Raw genomic sequence first — 20,341 nt, forward strand, 5'->3', positions numbered from 1 at the left:
ATGGTGCTGATGCTCATAGATCATATAGATAGACTCAGAGATGTACAGGCTCATGTACAGGCTCCTATGCACAGCTGGACCACTCAAGCTTCTGAGCTCACAATGAGGCTGCCACGCTATTTCATCTACTAGATAACTAAATAAATTAGAGGATGTTGTGAATTAACATTTCCATAGTTATTCTTTCCCGTCTCTCTTCCACTGCTAGTGGATTTTTTCTTGTCAGCTTGTATTGCAATGGTAAGAGAAGTTTCCTGGCTCAGATAACTCCATTCAATGCTATTAGTAATTCTGAGGTGCAGAGCCCACAGTTGGCTTTGTTGTCTTCTGACATACATCCTCCACTGTGTCCTATTTATGTTCATTCTACGCAGTGACCCAAGAAGGGATTTTGTTTGTTTTTTGTTTTAGGACTGAGCCTCACTCACTATGTAGTCCTGGCTGGCCTGAAGCTTCCTATGTACACTAAGCTAGCCTTAGTTCAGAGAGATCTTCCTGCCTCTGCCTCCTAAGTGCTGAGACTAAAAGCATGTGCCACCCACCATGCCTGTCCTCCAGGAAGATGATTTAAAGATCCATTCCATCATAGCATCCAAACCCTTCAAACCTTGCTACTTCTAGGGAATAAAACACAAATCTCTGCAGGCCACTATCCGGTGAACCCTGTCTCCAGGTGGTTTTAATTAAACCTCAATGGAGTCTTTATCCCAGCTGAGCACTGAAGTGATCTAAAACATCTCTAGCTCTGAGCCTTTTCCAGAGTCTTCTTCCAGAGAATCCCTTCCCCAGTTCTCTACAAATGTCCTTCACTCCATAAAGGTCAACAGGGCTTCAGTCTTCTTCAGGGCCCTTTGTGAGACTGCACCGAACCACGGTTCTACTCCGAATGGCGTTCACTCGAGCACTCTAGTAGAGCCACCTCTTGGTTTCTGTAGAGGCCTGACTTAGGACTCCCATGGACACCCAAATCCATGCTTGCTCAAGTCCCTTCTACAAAACAGCACAGTATTTGCATAGACCCTACACACACCTCCCTCTACTTTAAATTATCTCTAAATGATATATACTGCCTAATTCAATGCAGAGACTCAGTAAATAACTAACATGCTATTTAAGGAAATGACAAAAAAAACAATCTGGATGTATTCAGTACAGAATTTTTAATAACTATTTTTGATCTGTGGTTGGCTGACCCACAGATCTAGAACCCATGGATCCAGAGGGCTGATGGAATATATAGTCACTACGTTAGCACAGAGTTGTGTCCACTTTGGTAGTAACACAGTGTTCTGCATATGGCAGGCATGTTGAGCAAACAAGTACAATATGGACATGTAGGGGTTTATTTTGCACAGTATTGAATTCTTTTGAAGAGGTGTTTGTTGTTCAAGGTATAAGGGGTATATAACTTTGACTTTATCGTTTTAATCCTACCCAGAAAATCCTTAAAAGGACATATGCAGGCTACTACAGATGCTCTCCATTGCATTTTTAGTGGTAGAGAATATAGAAGAGTCCTTTGATCTGCATCAAGCTGCTGATAAACCACACTGCACAATAGTTACTAACACGAGATTCAGCTCACACATTGTGATGTGCAAAAAAGCAGGTGGGAGGCAATATGTAGAGTGATATTTGATTTTCTTCTGGACAGTGGGTATATGTCCTAGAGGGAGGCCTGTTTTCCTTTGACTTTATGGGAATTAAAATGTTGGCATACTAAACTGATGTGTTATTGATGTGTTGAATGGTTCTTAGAGAGACAATGGCCCTTTGATACCACAAACGCCCAGCTGAGATGGACAGGAGCATTGGCATAACACAGTTTGGCATCAGTCTGTGTTGAAGCTGGACTGTATAGAGAGGGGTCCTGCTACTGTGGGAATGGTCACGGATGTGCTAGCAGGTGGAATGCTCGGGTTCCAGTCATGCCTCCACTGCAGAGTCCTGTCAGCCCTGAAAAAGTCACTTCCTTTTCTTGACCCCCAGTCTGTCTGCTATGAGTGAGTATGTTTTCCTACTTCCTCCCCCATTACATGTTGTAAAATGTTATAGAATAGAGGTCACTTAGACACTATTTGCAAAAACACTAAATATGTTGTATAAAAGCAGTTTAAAGGTGTCTGATTATATCATACACGGCGAAATGCAATTTCATTACTCATCATCAACTCTATATCTGCACGTACATCCACTAACCACACAGAATGAAGGCACAAGAAGCATTTTACAGCAACTCTGCTAAGCCTGCACTTCCCAAGGGATTTCCCACACACCGTGTTGGTTATTTTATTGCTCTTGCTTTTTGAGATAGGGTCTCATATAACTCAGGCTGTCCTCTAACTCGCTGAGTAACCAAGATGATCTTGAACTCCTGATTCTCCTGCCTTCACCTCCCAAGTGATGGGATTATAGGCATGCACCACCACGCCTAGCTTCTTTCTTTTTTAAGAGAGCTGACAGCAAGTGAATGAAATTTGTTTTAATTGCAGAAATATTCTAGACTTTAGATCAATAACTTACAAATATTTAAAGCCTTAACTGACTCATTATGAAGGAAGCAAAGCACTTTTCTTTGCCTGTGTAAACATTTTGACATTGATTCTAATTTGCCCAGATGGGCAATAATCTTGAACCGGTCACATAAATGCGACGTACATATTTACAGATACACATATGACAGATAACACTGGAGGCTCCTGACATATGGTTGGCAATTGCCTATCCAAAGCTTCTTACAGAGAGATGGAAACTCTGGTCCTGACCTCACGTACCAACACACACATACAAACACCCAAACACCCCCTGGGGTCATCTTCCCAGAGTCACCTATTCAGGCTTCAGATCAAAAATAAACGAGAGAGAAAGACACTATCCCGTGAAGGGAGGGAGGGGCTGTGCGCCTCAGAAGATGTTGGACTTACCTGTTAAGTGGTTGGCAATCCGGGCAGTGGGTTTGGGAGGCAGGGCCGGGGGCTGCTTGAGAAGGGACAACTGCTTCACTGGGGTCTCCTCATGGTCTCCAGAGAAAGCAGCAGGTTTTTTGGGGGGCAGGAACAGAACTGGTTTGGCTGAAGGATCTTGGGACAGGAGGACTCCAGACTCACTGGCAGAGGGACTCTCTTGAGACACTGAGGGGACAACCACATGATACACAGGAGACATTACACAAACGCAGTGCACGCCGGTCGGGGACACAGGACAGGGATGCTGGTAGCCCAACAAGACAGCAGAGTGCTACCCGCTACAGGCCATAACGGGCACACGGAGAGCTAAAGCAACGACAAGAGAAATCCAAGCAGGTGCGATGCGGAGGGGCAGAAAGGGGAGGCAGAGGAGAGAGGGGAGATGAAGAGAGGGCAAAGGGGCAAAGGGGGAGGGGCAAGGGCATTATCTCATGGAAGAGGGCCCCACTTCAAACTGAGCCTGCATCATCCAAAGTCTACAGATGCTCTGCCGTGTGACTCAGGAGACCACAGGCACGGCTAACAGGGCAATGTGTAGAACAGGGACTTTGAGTCCCCTACACTGAACAAGAAGAGCCGCCACCTCTCCTTGGGTCCCTGAGTTCTTCCCTAGCTGAGAGAAGAGAAAGGCCACAAGCTGGTGGCGAGTATTGGTGATGTCCACTGGGTCTTGCTCTCTGATCTAGGGTACCAGGTGGCAGCCAACATGGTTGGCACCAGCAGCTATACACACAGGCTTTGGTGGCTGCTCCTCCAGGCTCTGGAATGGTCAGAACTGAGAACCAGGCTTTCAAAGAGGACCTAGTTCTGAGGACACACTCTTGCCCTGCCTGGCTCTATAAATCCTCAAAAGGCAGACGATGCGCAAAGGCTACACCTTTTCATTTGTCCAGTTCCTTCACTTCCTGCTTGCCTGCTTTCTGGTTGTCTTCTTTTTTTTTTTCCCTTCCCTTTTCTTCCCTGCCCCTCTTCTTTCCAGGGTCTCATACATTCTAGGTTGGTTGACCTTGAACTTGCAATTCTCCTGTTTCTACCTCCTGAGTGCTGGGATTCCAAGGCAGGTACCACCCTGCCTTGGAACTAACTAGGTACATGGTACTAGGGATTGAACCCAGGGCATCGTGCATGCTAGGCAAGCACCTAGCAACCAAGTCACATCTTAGCTCCTACTGTCTTGTTTCAACTGCCCCCCCTATCTCCCCACTTGGCCCTAACTCTTCTTTTTCCCACAGGAGCTTCCTGGTAGGTTACTCTGTTGAGTTGCCATGAAGTGGCATACTACTGCTTCCTACTGTGCTGGCAACCTGGGTAATAACGGTAAAACCCTGGGGCTCAGCTGGGGTGGTAGATTTCACTAAAAGAGTCTAAGTGTGAAATTCCAGTGGTACAAGGGAAGTTGGGTTGAAAATTGAAAATTCAGTGTTCTTGTTTGAAAATTCTAAAGGGCAAAATATAGCTCAATGTCTGCCCCACCACCGGCCCCAGCTCCCGCCTTCCATGACTGACACAAGGAGGCAGTTTATAAAGGATTCTTCCCCTTCCCTGCCTTCCTTCCCCACCTGGAGAAAGTATTGTCTGCATAGCAGTACAACTCTGAAAAGAACCCTCGACACCCTGAGTTTTCCTCACCTCAAGGGACATTGTTCTAATCGGCGCTGGAAACAGCTGGCCAGGTCCCACAGTGAAACGTGAGAACCAACTTGAGGAAAACAAGCCCCCCATCCTCTACACAAGTAAAGTGTGCATGTAGATGCTGCACATGGCAGCACCAGGACTATAGTCTTTCCACCCACACTCCAGGTGGTCCCCGAGGCTCCTTCCCCAAACCACCTGACATGTGCTGTTCCTTTCTGTTGGTAGGGACTCATCTTTGGGTTGGTTAGGAGGGTTCTGCACCTCCTGAGAGAGGCAGAATGGCCACTGGGGTGACAGTGGACTGAAGAGGGAGGTAATAATCAGAAGGCATCCAGACTCATCTACAGGTAGGCTCTGGCTTAGCTGGGAAATTGTATACAATTTAACAAATACATCCATTGGCCAGGTCTTTGGGACAGGAGGATTTGACAGGTCTAGATAGGATTCTTTCGATTTATCTTAACAAAGATGAGTGTTAGCAAACAGTATTTCAAACCATCCATATTATAAGTTATAACACTTTTGAAGTGATATAAGTCACAGAAGTGTTTTTACAAACTGTAAACCATTATGTGAAAATAGCATCCTTATTTTCTTAGGCTCAGTTATACAGATAACTATGACATAAGTTTCTCCCACATTTTGAGGTCTTCACGCTCTGGATGGCTAAAATGGGCATTCCAAGTCCTGCTAGGAGACTGTAACATCCTGGAGACCCACCCCATGCCTCTGCCAGGTTATTACCTGGTCCATCCATGATATCTGAAGCTTGGAGCACCTCAAACGAGCAGGGGTCCCTGGGCATTGGTACAGGCTCCATTTCCGACAGGGCAGGCAGGGAGAGTTGGCTGGAGCTCAGGGACTGGCCATTCTCCAGGGAGTCGTCATCATTCGAAATGGAGAGCTCTCCATCTGTGGGGGAGAAGGAGAGGGCAGCATTAGGCAAGGTGTGTCCTCATGGTGACACTCAAGGCTGCTGACAAGTCTAGATGCTCCGAACCATCTTTATCAAGGTCAGTATCTGCACTGGACAACAACTCTTTGCTTTTAAAATGTGTACCTTTAGAGAGAGCCCATATGCTTCTGGGAAGTACTTTTCAGCCATTCACAGCAACTTGTCTGTTTCCTCTCCATCCTTTTCACCATAGTCTATCTTGGGTGCTATGTGTGTAAGGTTTTTTCCTTTTAAAAGACTTACTCAAGTTTTAATTATGTCTAGTTGTGTCTATGTGTGGTGTGGCGGTTTGAAAGAAGATGGCCTCCCCAAAGGGAGTGGCACTAAGGGGAGGTGTGGCCTTGTTGGAGTAGTTGTAGTCTTGTTGGATGAAGCATGTCACTTTAGAGGTGGGCTTTGAGGTCTTAGGTATGCTCAAGCCACGCCCAGTGAGACGGCTCACTTCCTGTTGCCTGCAAGATGTAGTGCTCTCAGCTACCTTTCTAGCACCATGTCTGCCTCCATGATGATAGTGGACTGAACCTCTGAACTGTAAGCTAGCCAGCCCAGTTAAATGTTTTCTTTTATAAGAGTTGCCATGGTCATGGCATCTCTTTACAGCAATAGAAACCGTGACTAAGACATGTGGGCATGTGAGTAGAGGTGTTCTATGAGGCCAGAATAGAGTATCAGGACATGAGCTGTTCCTCTCTGTTGACAGGGACTCATCTTTGGGCCCATTAGGATGTCTCTGTATCTCCCAAGCACCATATTGGCTGCTTAGGTGACAATGGATCACTCCATTGTAGTGTACTCCAGAGGGTGGCACTAGAGCTGTAGTAAGAGGCAACTTTAAGCCTCCCAGTTCAGCTGCTGAGGACTGAACTCAAGTCTTCTGCAGGGACAGTATGAGCTCTTAGCCACCAAGCCTCTCTCTAGCTCTTATTTTTTTCTTAATAAAAGTGAATGAAAATTGTTTTTTCCTTTTAATTTTTAAGTTGTAGGAACTTAGCAGGCAACAGAGACTGAAGAGCCAAGATTGAGAATTGTTACATTAAGGAACAAATATTGCTATAGCTATTGGTGGTTCTCCACAAACTGACAGTAGTGCCCTATTGCTGAAGACAACACCTACACAATTCATTGACCATGGAGAAGCCAAGCTGGTGCCTACCTAGAGCCTTCACCTCTACTGGCTGGTGTTCATGGTACTGGAAGGTACTCTGCCTGCTACCAAAGGAGAGAGATAAACACCAACCCAGGTAAAAAAAAAAACCTCTTAACCTACAATGGTGACTGGTCTGCAAGATTTGCTGATGCCATAGTGGCACAGAGCTTGTAGGAGTAAGCAACCAATGTCTGATTTGAGATAAGGCCCACTCCCTGAGATGGAACTCATACCTACCACAGCATGGGTAGTCAAGAACCTGAGACTAAACAGGCCAGAGACCTAGGGAAAAACCAGATACTATTGTTCCACTAAAGGAACATAGCAATAAAATGGCTTGTAATAACTTTCTGCTGTACGGATAGATCTGAGTCTTGCTCAGCCATCATCAGAGGAGGTTCCTCCGGCAGCAGGTAGGAATAAATACAGAGACCCACAGCCAAACAATATACGGAAAGTGAGAGATCTCTGAACACTCAGTCCTAAAAGGGATGTTTCCATTAAATCCTTCTCAGTGCTTAGGAAACTCTTCAGAAGAGGAGGCAGGAAGAGTGTAAGAGTCAGAGGGGATGGAGGACACCAAGGAATCAAGGCCTTCTAAACACAGCAGGACCGACACACATATGAGCTCACAGAGACTGAGGCAGCCTGCACAGGGCCTGCACAGGGCTGCACCAGATGGGGTCCTAGAGCTGAAAGAAGTGGACACATGCCTCCATCCCTAACACAGAAACCATCTCCAATGGATTGCCACTTGCAAATGAAAGATGACGTTTTGCCTAAGGAAATCTCACTTAGGGGGACAAACCATCTGTAAGGGTAGATTCCATGCCCAGCAGTAGATGGCCCACACAAAATGAACTCAATGGCATCTTTGGAGGTTCTCTGTCCCATAATGCTAACTCAGGCCATTTCCTCCCACTCTACAGGCCCTTTGCATATACATTATGACTTCTGGTCGGAGGTTTTAATACGTTTCCTGTGTGTGTGCAAGCGTGTGTTTCTGCGTCTATATGTGCTCTTGGGCTTTTTCTTTGCCTCTCTTTGTTGTTTGGTTGTTTTGTCATATTCCACTTTGTGTGTTTTTTATTTATTTTATTATTATTCCTTAGATACCTGTTTCTTGTTTTTTTTTCTAATGAGAGACAGAAAGGGTGTGAAGTCAGATGGGAGAAGAGGCAAGGAGGAACTGGGAGGAGAAGGAGGAAGAGAAACCATAATCAGAATATATTGTATGAAAAAAATCCATTTTCAATGAAAGAAAAACAATAACAACAAAACAACAACAACAACAACAACATTAGGGAGCAAAGAAGCAGTGAGGACATGTAACTCCAGGTCCAAAGGAGGAGATGATTCACCTGTTTATCTCTGTCCTCATCCAATTCTTGAGGTGAGTAAGCGTTGAGGAAAATCTGTAACTTCTACCTAACAGGCTGTGGCAGCCCAAGGCAGCTGGGAAGTGCCAGATCCTTTTGGTGCCAACCACCAACCATGTCAGCTTTGATCTGCTTGAAGCTCAGGCCCTCCAAGGGCCGATTTGAGGATCAAAGACTCCCTGCTCAATGGCCATTTGTTAAATCAAAACTCCCCCCAGCGTGATTTCATCTTCACCCAGGGAGTCTTAGATAGCTAAACATTAAAGCCAAATTAATTTTTCAAGAGGACTTAACGCTCTTTCAGTCAGATGAATAAACACCCAGATGAAAGATGAAGTCGTGCCTACTCAGAAACAGAGCCTGCAAAGCAACTGCCTGACTTCAAACTGGAGACACAGTTGTAGAAATAAAAGCGAGCTGAAGCTGGTTAATCTTACCTTTCGATAAACTCCTCTCAGTGTTTTGATTTTATACATCTATGATATCTGATAGCACTGAACTCCTTCATATCACCCCAGTAGAACTGCCTCCAGTAAAATGTGTGTTTGCTAGAGTAATTTATTAAACCAGCAGGCTGCACATAGTACATGATTCAAGGCCCTACAGGATTGTCCATAAACATAAAATATATATATATATATATATATATATATATATATATATATATATATATATATATAAAAACTCATTGAAGCAGACGGTCACGCACAATACTGGCCTTTGAAGGCCAGGTTGGATCTCTTTATCTTCTTTTCATTCGGCCTTTCTGCACACCCTAAACAGTAGCAGACGTTATTATCACGGAGATGAAACATACGATTGCTACTTCTTCAGAAGAACACAAGAGCAGGACCTTAAGGCCCATGCTATGAAGCTTACACAGCTGAGCTGCAAGTCTGCAGGGTGGGGAAAGCTGTGCTGTGTTAATGTGACCTTATAGTACCCCCAGTCATCCAACATGCTTCTGTGTATCATGTTCAAACTGTTATCATGGGAAGTGGCTCCATAGCAAGTCCCTAGTTAGTGGAATGATGACATGGCTGTCATTTGGTTTGGATACATCTTCAGGAGGCCACTCTGATTCTCAATGTTCTGAGCATGTTCATGGCCCTCGAGAAGACAACCCGAAGAGGGGAGGGTCTTAATGCCACCTCCAGTTTTGCTTTTTTGGACCACTGATGCTGTGGAATGACGGTTGCCTGATTTAAGAGTTGAGAGTACCATGCAGGTAACTCTGGGACAAAAGATGCAGCTGCAGCTGGATTTCTCTGAAAGACACCATGACTCTGGTTTCATTAAGGAAGTCAGTACACAATCTTGCTGGGAAATTAGCTAACTGAAAAGCCCTATGGCTCCCTTCTCTCGGGATGTCTTCACTTCCTCAAATTGGAGCTACTTGTGGATGAAAAAGGGGCTTTGCTAGGTTGTGAAGTCCCAAGCTACTTTACAGAGGGATCAGTCTTGAGAATTTTGTTGTTGTGATCGATATAGATACATTTCCATTGAAGAAAATAAAAAAGGGCAAAGACATAAAAGATGTTGATGACACCCCCAGTCTACCTAACAGAAGCAGTTTCTTCTTTCTGTGAATATGTTTTATGGCTATAATCCTACTGTGTTTCAAAATTTTTTGTGTTGGGGCTGGAGAGATGGCCCAGTGGTTAAGAGCACTGGGTGCTCTTCCAGAGTACCTGGGTTCTGGTCCCAGCACCCATATAGTGGCTAACAATGGTCTGTAACTCCAGTCCTATGAGATCTGACTTCTTCTTCTGGCATCTGTGGGCACTGCATACATGTGGTACACAGATTTACATGCAGGCAAACCACCAATAAACATTAAAAAAAAACTTTAAAGAACTGTGTCTTGTTTTTCAGTTTTATTATTATGATCTCAATTACAATTCTGTTAGCAATTATACTAGATGTTTCCTTAGCTTTCTCCCTCACATCCCTACCAAGCATTAAAAATTCCCAACTAATTGCTTAGCATGAAGGTAGTATAGTATGATGTCGGCTGCACTATTTCCATTTAAATGTACATTATAAAATGTGATAATGAAGATATTTAAGTCATAATGGTATTTTCAGTGTTTTATGCCATTATGAAAAATAGCTGAGAGACCATTTTACATAGGATTTTTTCTGTAATTAGAATTCTAATGTCTACTGACACATAAATGGTTTTTGTGAAGTTATCTAAAGGTTTTTCTGCTTTTACAGATATCAGTATCTTGTAGAACAATATATCTTAGTTTCTGGGAAGTTCTTCAATATTAACAATGTTAGTTAAATCTACTGAGCTACCTATCTATCTCTACTCCATACATCTATCTATGTACCTATTCATCCATCTATTCACCCAGCATCCATCCATCTATCCATCATCCATCCATCCATCCATCCATCCATCCATCCATCCATCCATCCATGCAGTCTACATGTTTATCTACATAGACACATATTTATATGCATATTCAGTAGAAATGAAAACTATGCAATAGGTAGGATAAATTCATAATCTTATTCACGACCAAGGTGAGTAGTTACAAAAGTGAATCACTTTATTTGGATAGATTTATGCTGCTTAAGGAGTGAATATGGTAAAAATATACTGTATGCATATATGAGATTTTCAAACAATAAATAAACATATTATATTAAAAAGAATCATGTTGCTACTTCTTAAAGTAGGACTCAAATATTTTCATGATTTCATTTTATAACACACTAAAGCTAAATAGTGCAGCCAACATCATATACTATACTACCTTCAAGCCACGTAATTAGCTGGGAATTTTTAATGCTTGGCAGGGATGTGAGGGCAATCTGGCTGTGACAGCTCTCACTCTATTGATCATCTGGGTTCATAGAGCTGATCTGGCTGACTAGGTGAGTGTCCTCTTCCTCCCTCACCACTCCATGTGTGCCTCTTCTGAAGTTATAAGCTCCACTGAGAGGATGCTCTTCTCAGAATAGAGAAGGACAATCTTCAGTTGAGGTCTTCAGTTCACGTAGCTATGGTCACCCAGTAGAACATCAAAACAAATTCAATGCTTATTAATTCTGAGTTTGATTAATTCCAAGACTATTTTGGTTTTCTGTGTCATCTTACTGCTAGTAAGTACTTTTAATTAAGCACCTTAGCAAGCATTAAAAATTGGCACTAGTAGAAGAACTCTCTTGATTCCCCACTCCCAAGAAGAATCATCCCCTCTCCATGACTAAGATGAGGCAGTTGGGTTATCTGTCCCTACATCTATCCAGGTGATCACTCTCACTTTATCATGGATAATACAGTGAACTAGCCATTAGAAGTTATTTTGATGTTTTATATGGTCTTTTAAAGGTCTCTGTGCTGAGGGTTAAAATGGCACATGATAATCTATAATCATACGTTTCCTAGGAGAACTAGAAAATGTGACTGGGAGGAAGTGGAAGGACACAAAGGAGGGGACATTTTATCAATGTGACGGGCTTGAGAATCACCATGGAAACAAACATTAAATGTCTATGCTCAAGTTTTAGGTTAACTGGGGTGGGAAGACCCATGGGCTCAGGTCTTGGACTGTATAAGAAGCAGGATTCGGATAAATTAAATTTGTTCAAAGCTAAAGATAACTAAAAATTTATTTTCAGATGAATGTTACCATGGAGAATGGGTGACAGAAATTCCAGTACTCATGGACACTGACATACCAACAGCTTCTACTTAAAAAAAAAAAAAAAGGTGCTTGAACACTGGATCTTTTGTTTCGAGAAGGTGCCAGGTTCATGGTCCTGTGGAATCTGAGATAAAAAGAATGTCAGTTTTAACTCCGAAAAACTTTAATAAAGTTACACTCACTATGGAAGCTGATTTTCTTTCTTTTTTCTTTTTCAAGACAGCTTTGTGTGTGTGTGTGTGTGTGTGTGTGTGTGTGTGTGTGTGTGTGTGTGTGTGTGGCCTTTGTCCTGGAACTTGCTCTGTAGACCAGGCTGGCCTCAAACTCACAGAGATCTGCCTGTCCCTGCCTCTGGAGTGATGAATTTGCCACCACTGCCCAGCTGGAAGCTGATTTTCCGTGCTATGGTGATATGGCTTATACAAAAATTTATGCTTACAAATGTAGTTCTAGTGGGCTCAGAGAGTTCTTGTTTAATGAATTACAGTCGAATATGAGTGTGGAGAAAAGTTACTTTACTTATAAATATATACACAATAAATACATTGAACCATTACTTCAATAAGTTTCATATGTATCAACAATTTAAACATAAAACTTCAAACTAGAATGAATAAATATAGAAAAATAGAGAAGTAGAAAAATATATATATTTATTCAGGCTGCACAGAGGAAGCCAGATGGATAGTTTTGATGTATTCATACAACTTTCTGATTTTTAATTTGCAAACTGGAATGGTGCAAAAAGAATGAAAAAAGCCAAATAGTGGGAAAATAGGAGCTAAATATAGCTGACAAAAGAACAAAATATTCCAACGAGGATGAGTATTTGTGCAGGTAAATCAAAACCGAGTCCCGGGCATGGCTTTGGAAATGTATAACCTTGCTGGGAAGGCAATCAATGTGACTGAAATGACCGTGTGGGTGACGCCGACACAAGAGAGTGTTTGAAGTAATGCCACTTATAAGTGAGGGAGAACAATATGCTCACATTGGTGACAGTGACATGAAGTTGAGAGATGCACAGAGGAGGCCAGAATGCTAAAGGGAATCTGCCCAACATAAGGAGAATTTGCTGATCATTAACTTTCCGCATTATGATGATGCCTATGTTTAATTTTTTATTGCCTGTGTGCATTCTATGTGAATGTATATTCATGTGTGTGTAGCTTCAGGTGCAAGATATGCATGTGATGAGGTGAACTCCTTAGGCGCTCTCAACCTACAGAGTCTCTCACTGGCCTGGAAGTCTTGAGTACAGTATGCTGACTGGCCAGCAAGCCCTACAGATCTGCCTGTTGCTGCCTCTCTAATACTGGGATTTAAGAGTGTATACCACTGTGTTTGGCTTTTCCATGCAGGTCCTGGGCCTCAAGCTCAGGTCCTCAAGCTTTTTTGGCAAGCACTTTGCTGCCTTGGCTGTCTCCTCAGCCTGTGTCCATTGACCAATATTCCAATAAGAATAGAGACGGGGCTCAGGATGCTATTGACAGACAGTTGATGGCTGCTGGGGGAGGGAGAGTCAGTTTTCTCCAGGGGTTGTGGCCCATGGTAGGTTACCCATGCTCCAGGGGGTGGTGGTGTACCTGTGAGTATAGGGGCAACAATAATTGGACTCAGTGGGTTATAGAGACAAAAAAGGGGGGGAGGGAGAAGATGAAGAAGAAGAAAGAAGAGGACAGTGATGATGAAGCTATGAAGTGGGAGGGGGATGTGAGTGGCCCATGAATAGTTAGAAAGGGGAAGTGGGGGTGCATATGATCTAAATACATTATACAAATGCATGAAATTGCCAAAGGAAGAATGCTTTTATAATCTGGAAAAAAGACACAAAGCTATACATGGAGTCTCATTAAGGGCCTTATTAAGTTCAATGCAAAACTAAAAACAAAACAAAACATCCCATCCTCCCAAAATTTTTGTTAAAAAGAAAAACCATTCCTCATTCCTTTGGTTCCTGCCAGAAGAATTCTTCCTAAGTGTTCCTACTTCTTACCTAGTTCCTGAATCTCCACAGAGTTAGTCCATCACTAAGATACAACCTTTAGTCCCCCACCATGGTCCACTGGGTACAGCTTCAAGCTGTGCTTCTTTCTTTCTCTGGACTGGTGTTAATTCCAGGCACGCTTTAGCACTTGCTGGGTGATTTGACCCGGGAGTAGGAGAGTGTCAGATCCATCAGCAACGCCCTCCAGACCAGCTAGTACCAGTCATCATGGTGAGATCCTACCCGACCTTCCTGTTTACATCATTTCTCAAATGATTCACAGGCCCAGGGATGGACAGGGTGACTGCAGTGGGCCCCTCATCCTGAACAATCTGCAAGGAGAAAGTTTCTTCCATCTCAGGTAAAAGGAAATGGAAGGAGCCATGGACAGGCAACAGAAACAATGGTGTCATAAACCACATTCTCTTGAGAAATTTGTGTGTTAGTGAGCAGAGATGCTCATCTTTGGAAGGCACTGGTGGGAGAAGGGGCAGGTAGCTCGGAAAGGAGCCTGGCTCCAGAGCACGCGGAAGCCTGGGTCATCTTTGCCATTACTAGCATGTGACAAGTTCCATTTCTTCTGGAGACCTCAATTTCTGTCCTTTTAAACAAGTGGACTGACTGCATTAGATAATGCCAAACTTCCAGATCTTCCTTGCATGGGGTGTTGGGAGATGCAAAAATCCCCTAATACTTGTAAATCAGCCTAAAGGACAAATGAACTAAACAGCCAGACATTTTATATCTAAGTTTTCACTTTGGATAGAAAACAAGAACTGGGAAGTAAATGGATGGATTTATGGCTTACTATATATAGATAAAGTTTTAATTTTATGTAAAAAAATCTAATGAAGTTTTAGTGTAGATCGAGAGCTTTTTGTTCCTTTTATAAAAACCATCTGAGCACAGCAGAAAGATGGGCAGGAAGCAAGGAGTGAATATTTCTGCATCTCCAATGCCAAGTACTATATTGGACATTTTATTTATGATGGCAATAACAAGAGCCCTTCAAATAGCATTGCAGATATTTACTATGTGCCAGCTCTGTCTTCATGTTCCTTCTCTCTCTCTCTCTCTCTCTCTCTCTCTCTCTCTCTCTCTCTCTCTCTCTCTCTCTTTCCTCTCCCTCTTCTTCTCTCTGCTCCTCCACTACTCCTTCATTTTCTTCCCCTCCCTCTGCTCTCTTGTCTGTTCTCTCCCCTCTCTTTGCTCTTCCCTCATCCATCTATCTATCTATCTATCTATCTATCTATCTATCTATCTATCTATCTATCTTCTATCTATCTATCTATCTATCTATCTATCTATCTATCTATCTATCTATCATCTATCTATCCTTTCCTCTGAGATTGAGACATTCCATCCTGCAGAGAAGTTCTTCAAGCAGGAAGGTAAACAATTCAAAATAGCTTCAGGAAGTCCCTGAGACTGATCAGATTCACTAGGTGCTTCCCTGACACAGTGAGCAATAAAAGTGGAGAATCCTCCTCAGAAGATGGAAGCCAAGCTGCAAAGGAGACTCTGAGACCAGACCAGATGCCTAGAAGAAGCAGAAACCAACTGAGCTGCCTGGGCGAGTTTTAGAGCAGAGTTACTTAGAAAGGACACTCTTCAACCTGTTGATCTGCCTGCAGGCTGTGCAGTGTTCTCCAGGTTCACAGCCTTTGTGCACTGTCACCCATGTTGGGTGGGTTTTGGTGATACAGCTGTCTTTGATTTGTTTCTGCTCCTGTAAGAATTCCTCACCTATATTCCTGAAAGTAACCCCAATAAAACTCACTGCTCAGCAAGTTGGACTTTGCTGATATCCATACTTTGGTATGTCATGGGCTCCCTATTTGGGGTGAATAGATGTGTATGTAGTGGTCACACAAAATTCTATCTATCTATCTATCTATCTATCTATCTATCTATCTATCTATCTATCCATCCATCCATCCATCCATCCATCCATCCATCCATCCATCCACCCACCCACCCACCCACCTACCCACCTATTGGATGAAGATAGTATTCAAGTATTATGTGACAATTTTAGACTGAAAACCTTTGGAAGTGTTAGCTAAGCTGCATTCCTTGGGGACACATTATGTGCTAGCATTTACACTCACACTCATGACAATGCAAACAGATTTTAATTTGCTGATAATCATTATGAGCCACAATTAAAATAAAACAATGACTCCCAGCTATGTTCAAGGGAATATCATTGTAAAGACATGTAAGAGGAGCCTGATGCAAGAAATTGTCAACTACTTTTCCCCTCAGACACTGTCAAGCTTTTCTGGGTTCTCATTTAGCTTCTTAGAGATGCTTTTTGACTACCAAGGACATATTATCATGTGACTGATGAGGCGTTGAATGGTGATTTCTGTGGAAATGGCACTAGCAATGGACTTAGTCCTCATCATAGCAGCTCATGTCAGTGAGCTGTGACACAGTCTTTTATTTTTTTTTCTGAAATTAATATACTTTTGCTACTAAACTAGAAAATCCCCCACATAATAAGTGGGCAGACACACTAACCTCTCTCTTTTTTCACATGTCTGTGTGTGGAATACATGTGTATGAGTACTCACATGTGTATGGGTGTACACGTGTGTGAGTGTGCATGCATGTACATTCATGTAGAGACCCAAAATTGATGCTAGGTGTCTTTCTTGACTTCTCCTTATTGAGGCAGGGTCTCTTGCTGAACCCAGAGCTTGCCAATATGGCTAGTCTAATAGTCAGCTTGCCTCAGGACTCCTGGTGCTGGTGTATCTACCTACTGAGTGCTGAGGTTATAGTCAGCTGCCCTGCCATATCTACCTGCCCAACTTCCATGTGGGTTCTGGAGATCTGCTGTTTGGTCTTCACACTTGCATGGCAAGAACATTATCCATGTGCCAGCTCCCCAACCCAGAGTCAGCATTCTGCAGCCCACAAAGGTGTCATTTTAGCAACAAGATACATAGCTTTGTAAGAACTTGCTCATGCCGTAACCTTCCAAATCATCCTCCTCAAAGACACCGGCTGCTTTGTAGCCAGTGAAACCCGACAGCTGATAAGAAACAAGTTACCCAAGGATGTCACTGATGGATTAAGGCTTTAAGCCTCAGAAGTGGAAATGGCTCCCTGGCACTTGTCAACTTTGGAAGAAACATTTCCTTCAATGTGTCTGATTAAATGAAATGGTGTTACTGAGAGTTCACACAATTTTAAGCCTGGAACATGGAAAGTAATACATTCTTATGAAACATTGCCCATTAATGAATTGTTGTCATTTGATGCTTACACATTTAAAACTTAAAACTCTTATTTTCCTTTAATTAATCCATTAACTAATTAATCACAGTCAGGGTCTCACTATGAAGCCCGGGAGACTTCCAACTCACGACCTCCTGTCACAGCTATCTAAGTGCTAGGATTACAGGTGTAGCTTGAAAAGTCTTATTTAAAATAAACAGAAAATGAACAAAGACACGAGAGAGAAGAGCAGCTTTGTGAGAATCGTTTCATTCCCAGCGAGGACAAGTCATCTTGTATAGTGTGCGCATGTTCTATGTATGCCTGCTTCAAAGTGGCTGAGCACCAGTAGAATTGAAGACAGACTCTGCAGAATCCTGTAGGACTGGGGAACCTATATTTTAAGAATCCACAAGTTGAAGAAACTATCAGTTTATCTCCCTCTGCAGTTAGAAGCCTTTGGGTTATCTGGACCAACATGTACCCGAGAAAGATTTACCAGGAGCCATGAGGTTCTTTCTGTCTACCGCAGGCATCTTTGACTCCCAGACACCCCTTTAACTATCTATGCAAAATGCATCCCAACTTTAGGATTTCATCAGTACTGTGATAGCAACAGGTAGTTTCATATATGGGCTAGAGTGGTCCCATTGCAGTATTAGCAAATCACTTGGCTCTTCTTTATTGTTGCTATTGTTTTTGCTTTGACATCTTTCTTTAAAATAAAGTATATGCTTTCAATTTATTAGCATCTTTTGATTTTAGCTGTCTTCCCCTCTTACTCAGTGGTGTTCTTCTAAATCACCAACTATGTAAGTGACAATGATTTCTGAGGTGGTTTAAATGTGAAATGTTCCCCACAGGCTCACGTATTTGAACACTTGGTCCCCAGTTGGTGGTGCTGTTTGGAAGGCAGTGTACCTTTAAGGATGTAAAACCTTGCTGGAGGAAGTATGTCACTAGGGTTAGGCTTTAACAGTGAGCACTTCCTGTTCACTCTCTGCTCCCCATGTATGGATAAAGATATAACCTCTCAGCGTCTTGCCAGAATGTCTGCCTGTTGCCAGGTCTACCCTACCATTATGTACTCTCCCTCCCTATGGAACCACAGGCCAAGATAAACTCTTTCTTCCAAAAGTCACATTTGGTTATGGTGTTTTATTACAGCAACAAAAAGTAACTAATATATCTTTTAATCACAAAAATGGCAAATACTGACCTTGGGAAGTGTATTAATTACTCATCTCAGTACTGTAACAAAATACCCGAGAAAAGCAACTTCAAGAAGGAAAGGATTATCTTGGCTCACAGTTTGATGGGAAAGGTACGGTGGCAGGAATATGAGGCAGTTGGTCACGCTGCATCCACAGCAAAAAGGTAGAGAGACAGGAAACCTAAAGCCCCACCTGCTTTACATTTTTCTATTCAGTCCAAGACTCCAGCCCATGGAATGATAACCCCACACACTCATGTCCAGTCTTCCTTTCTTAGTTAAACTTCTTTACGAACATTCTTACAGACATGAACAGAAGTGTGTATATGAGGTGAGTCTAGATCCAACATGTAGACAATAAAGGTTAACCATCAAGGGTAGCTTGCTGCAGCAGCAATTTCTGCTGTATTCATCAAAGCTGCCTGTGGCTGCATGTCGTCGTCTACAGACTTCTCTTCACACAAGCTCATGGGGTGTGCTGCTTTTCTAACCCGGCACTCAGTGACCTGATCCCTTCAGATCCTCAAATCATAGTGTTTGCTTCCAGAGTCACCTCGTTCTTGGTCCTGGGCCCTGAACACTGATGCTTTTGTAGCAACTGCATTAATTCTGACCTTATCTATACTGATGAATTATCATGTCTCTGACCACTATTTCTAAATAATGACTCTGGCTCGGAGGATCGTAAAAGAAGAGACTATTTTGTCATTGCTATTTTGATATCAAAGATGTAACCAGGACTGGGAATTGTGGTGATATTGTGTTCCCCAAAATATTGTGCACCCTAATAAACTTATCTGGGGTCAGAGACAGAACAGCCACTAGATATAGAGGCCAGAAAATGGTGGCACACTCGCCTTTAATCCTAGCATTCCAGAGGCAGAGATTCATCTGGATCTCTGTGAGTTGAAAGCCACACTGGAAACAGCCAGGCATGGTGACTCATGCCTTTAATCCCAGGAAGTGATGGCAGAATGCAGAAAGGTATTTAAGGCGGGAGGATGAGGAACTAGAGCCTGGTGAAGCTTTTAGGCTTTTGAACAGCACAGTTCAGCTGAGATCCATTTGGATGAGGACTCAGGGGCTTCCAGTCTGAGGAAACAGGATCAGCTGAGGAATTGGCAAGGTGAGGAAGCTGTGGCTTGTTCTGCTTCTCTGATCTTCCAGCATTCACTCCAATACCTGGCTCCAGGTTTGTTTTAATTAATAAGACCTTTTAAGATTCGTGCTACAGGGAATGTACGTAAAATAAACTGAATGGCACAGTTTCTGTCCTGTACAGTATTATAACATCGATTTCACAGAATTACATTATCACCATGCAAGGGGCCTCCCACTGTTAATAGGAAGCCCAGCTGAGACCAGATTCTAAGATTTCAAAATTCTTTACAGGCTAGAGTTGTAGCAGGTCAGCATCAGGGGCTTGCTATATCCAAATATGAGCCAAGCTCTTGAACAAGACACCCACATGTAGTAGTTAGTCATAGCTAACATTTTAAAGATTGCTTACCAGCCATACTGGCCATACTTATTCTACGGTTGCATGGGTTAGTGCTGCAGGCCGCAGGAATATATCATAAGAACTCAGCTGGTTATGGCAAAGTCACTACCCAGAGGAATCAGGGAATTCCTCTAGAGGAAGCCAAATTCCAAGGAGTTTTTGGTGTTACTTGGCTTGTTATATATCAGCTGTATTCTGTTATGAAAATCATGTGTGCCTTCATAGTTTTCCCATTTGACTTTTCCCTAAGAAGGGCTAACAGTGTGGACTGATCACTCTCTGGACATACACATTCCAGGTATTTGGAGAACAGCCTCAGGAAAGGCTTTCTCTGGAATCAGAGATCTCCCTTGGCCACTTTCAAGGACTAGCAGTAATAACAGTCCATATGCAAGTCTCCTGATTTAAGACAAATTCCACAAGGAGACACCACCTAGATCAGGTGGATGTTCAGTAATAGCTTTACACAATTTAGCTCGGACCCTCCTTTCTTACAGCCTTACTAACTTTATAGACCTCTAACTCCTTATCTAACCACTTCTAGGAATATTTGGATAACCTTCTGCACTGACAGCTATGCTCAGCCAGAACCCCAGTTCAAGCCTCCCTGTAATTATCATCATTGGCAGCATCCGGCCAGGTCCATCCCCAGATGGAGGAAAGTACCT

The 20,341-nt window shown here is 42.9% G+C and overlaps 1 protein-coding gene across 9 annotated transcripts in view; it reads right to left on the reverse strand.

Annotated features, from left to right (window-relative positions):
- The window catches only part of Phactr1 (phosphatase and actin regulator 1), a 483,448-nt gene that overhangs the window by 80,353 nt on the left and 382,754 nt on the right, over positions 1 to 20,341 (reverse strand). For 7 of the 9 annotated variants that reach the window (XM_052728473.1, XM_052728475.1, XM_052728474.1 and 4 more), the window contains 2 exons: positions 5,346 to 5,513; positions 2,925 to 3,131 (listed from right to left, as the gene is read on the reverse strand). In XM_052728473.1, the coding sequence (XP_052584433.1) occupies positions 2,925 to 3,131; positions 5,346 to 5,513 (375 nt within the window). The remainder of the gene's footprint in view (positions 1 to 2,924; positions 3,132 to 5,345; positions 5,514 to 20,341) is intronic. The other 2 variants (XM_052728478.1, XM_052728479.1) reach the window with 1 other exon arrangement.

The sequence above is a fragment of the Peromyscus californicus genome, unplaced genomic scaffold (assembly GCF_007827085.1).
Source record: "Peromyscus californicus insignis strain IS unplaced genomic scaffold, ASM782708v3 Scaffold_8__1_contigs__length_139910024, whole genome shotgun sequence".
NCBI lineage: Eukaryota > Metazoa > Chordata > Mammalia > Rodentia > Cricetidae > Peromyscus > Peromyscus californicus.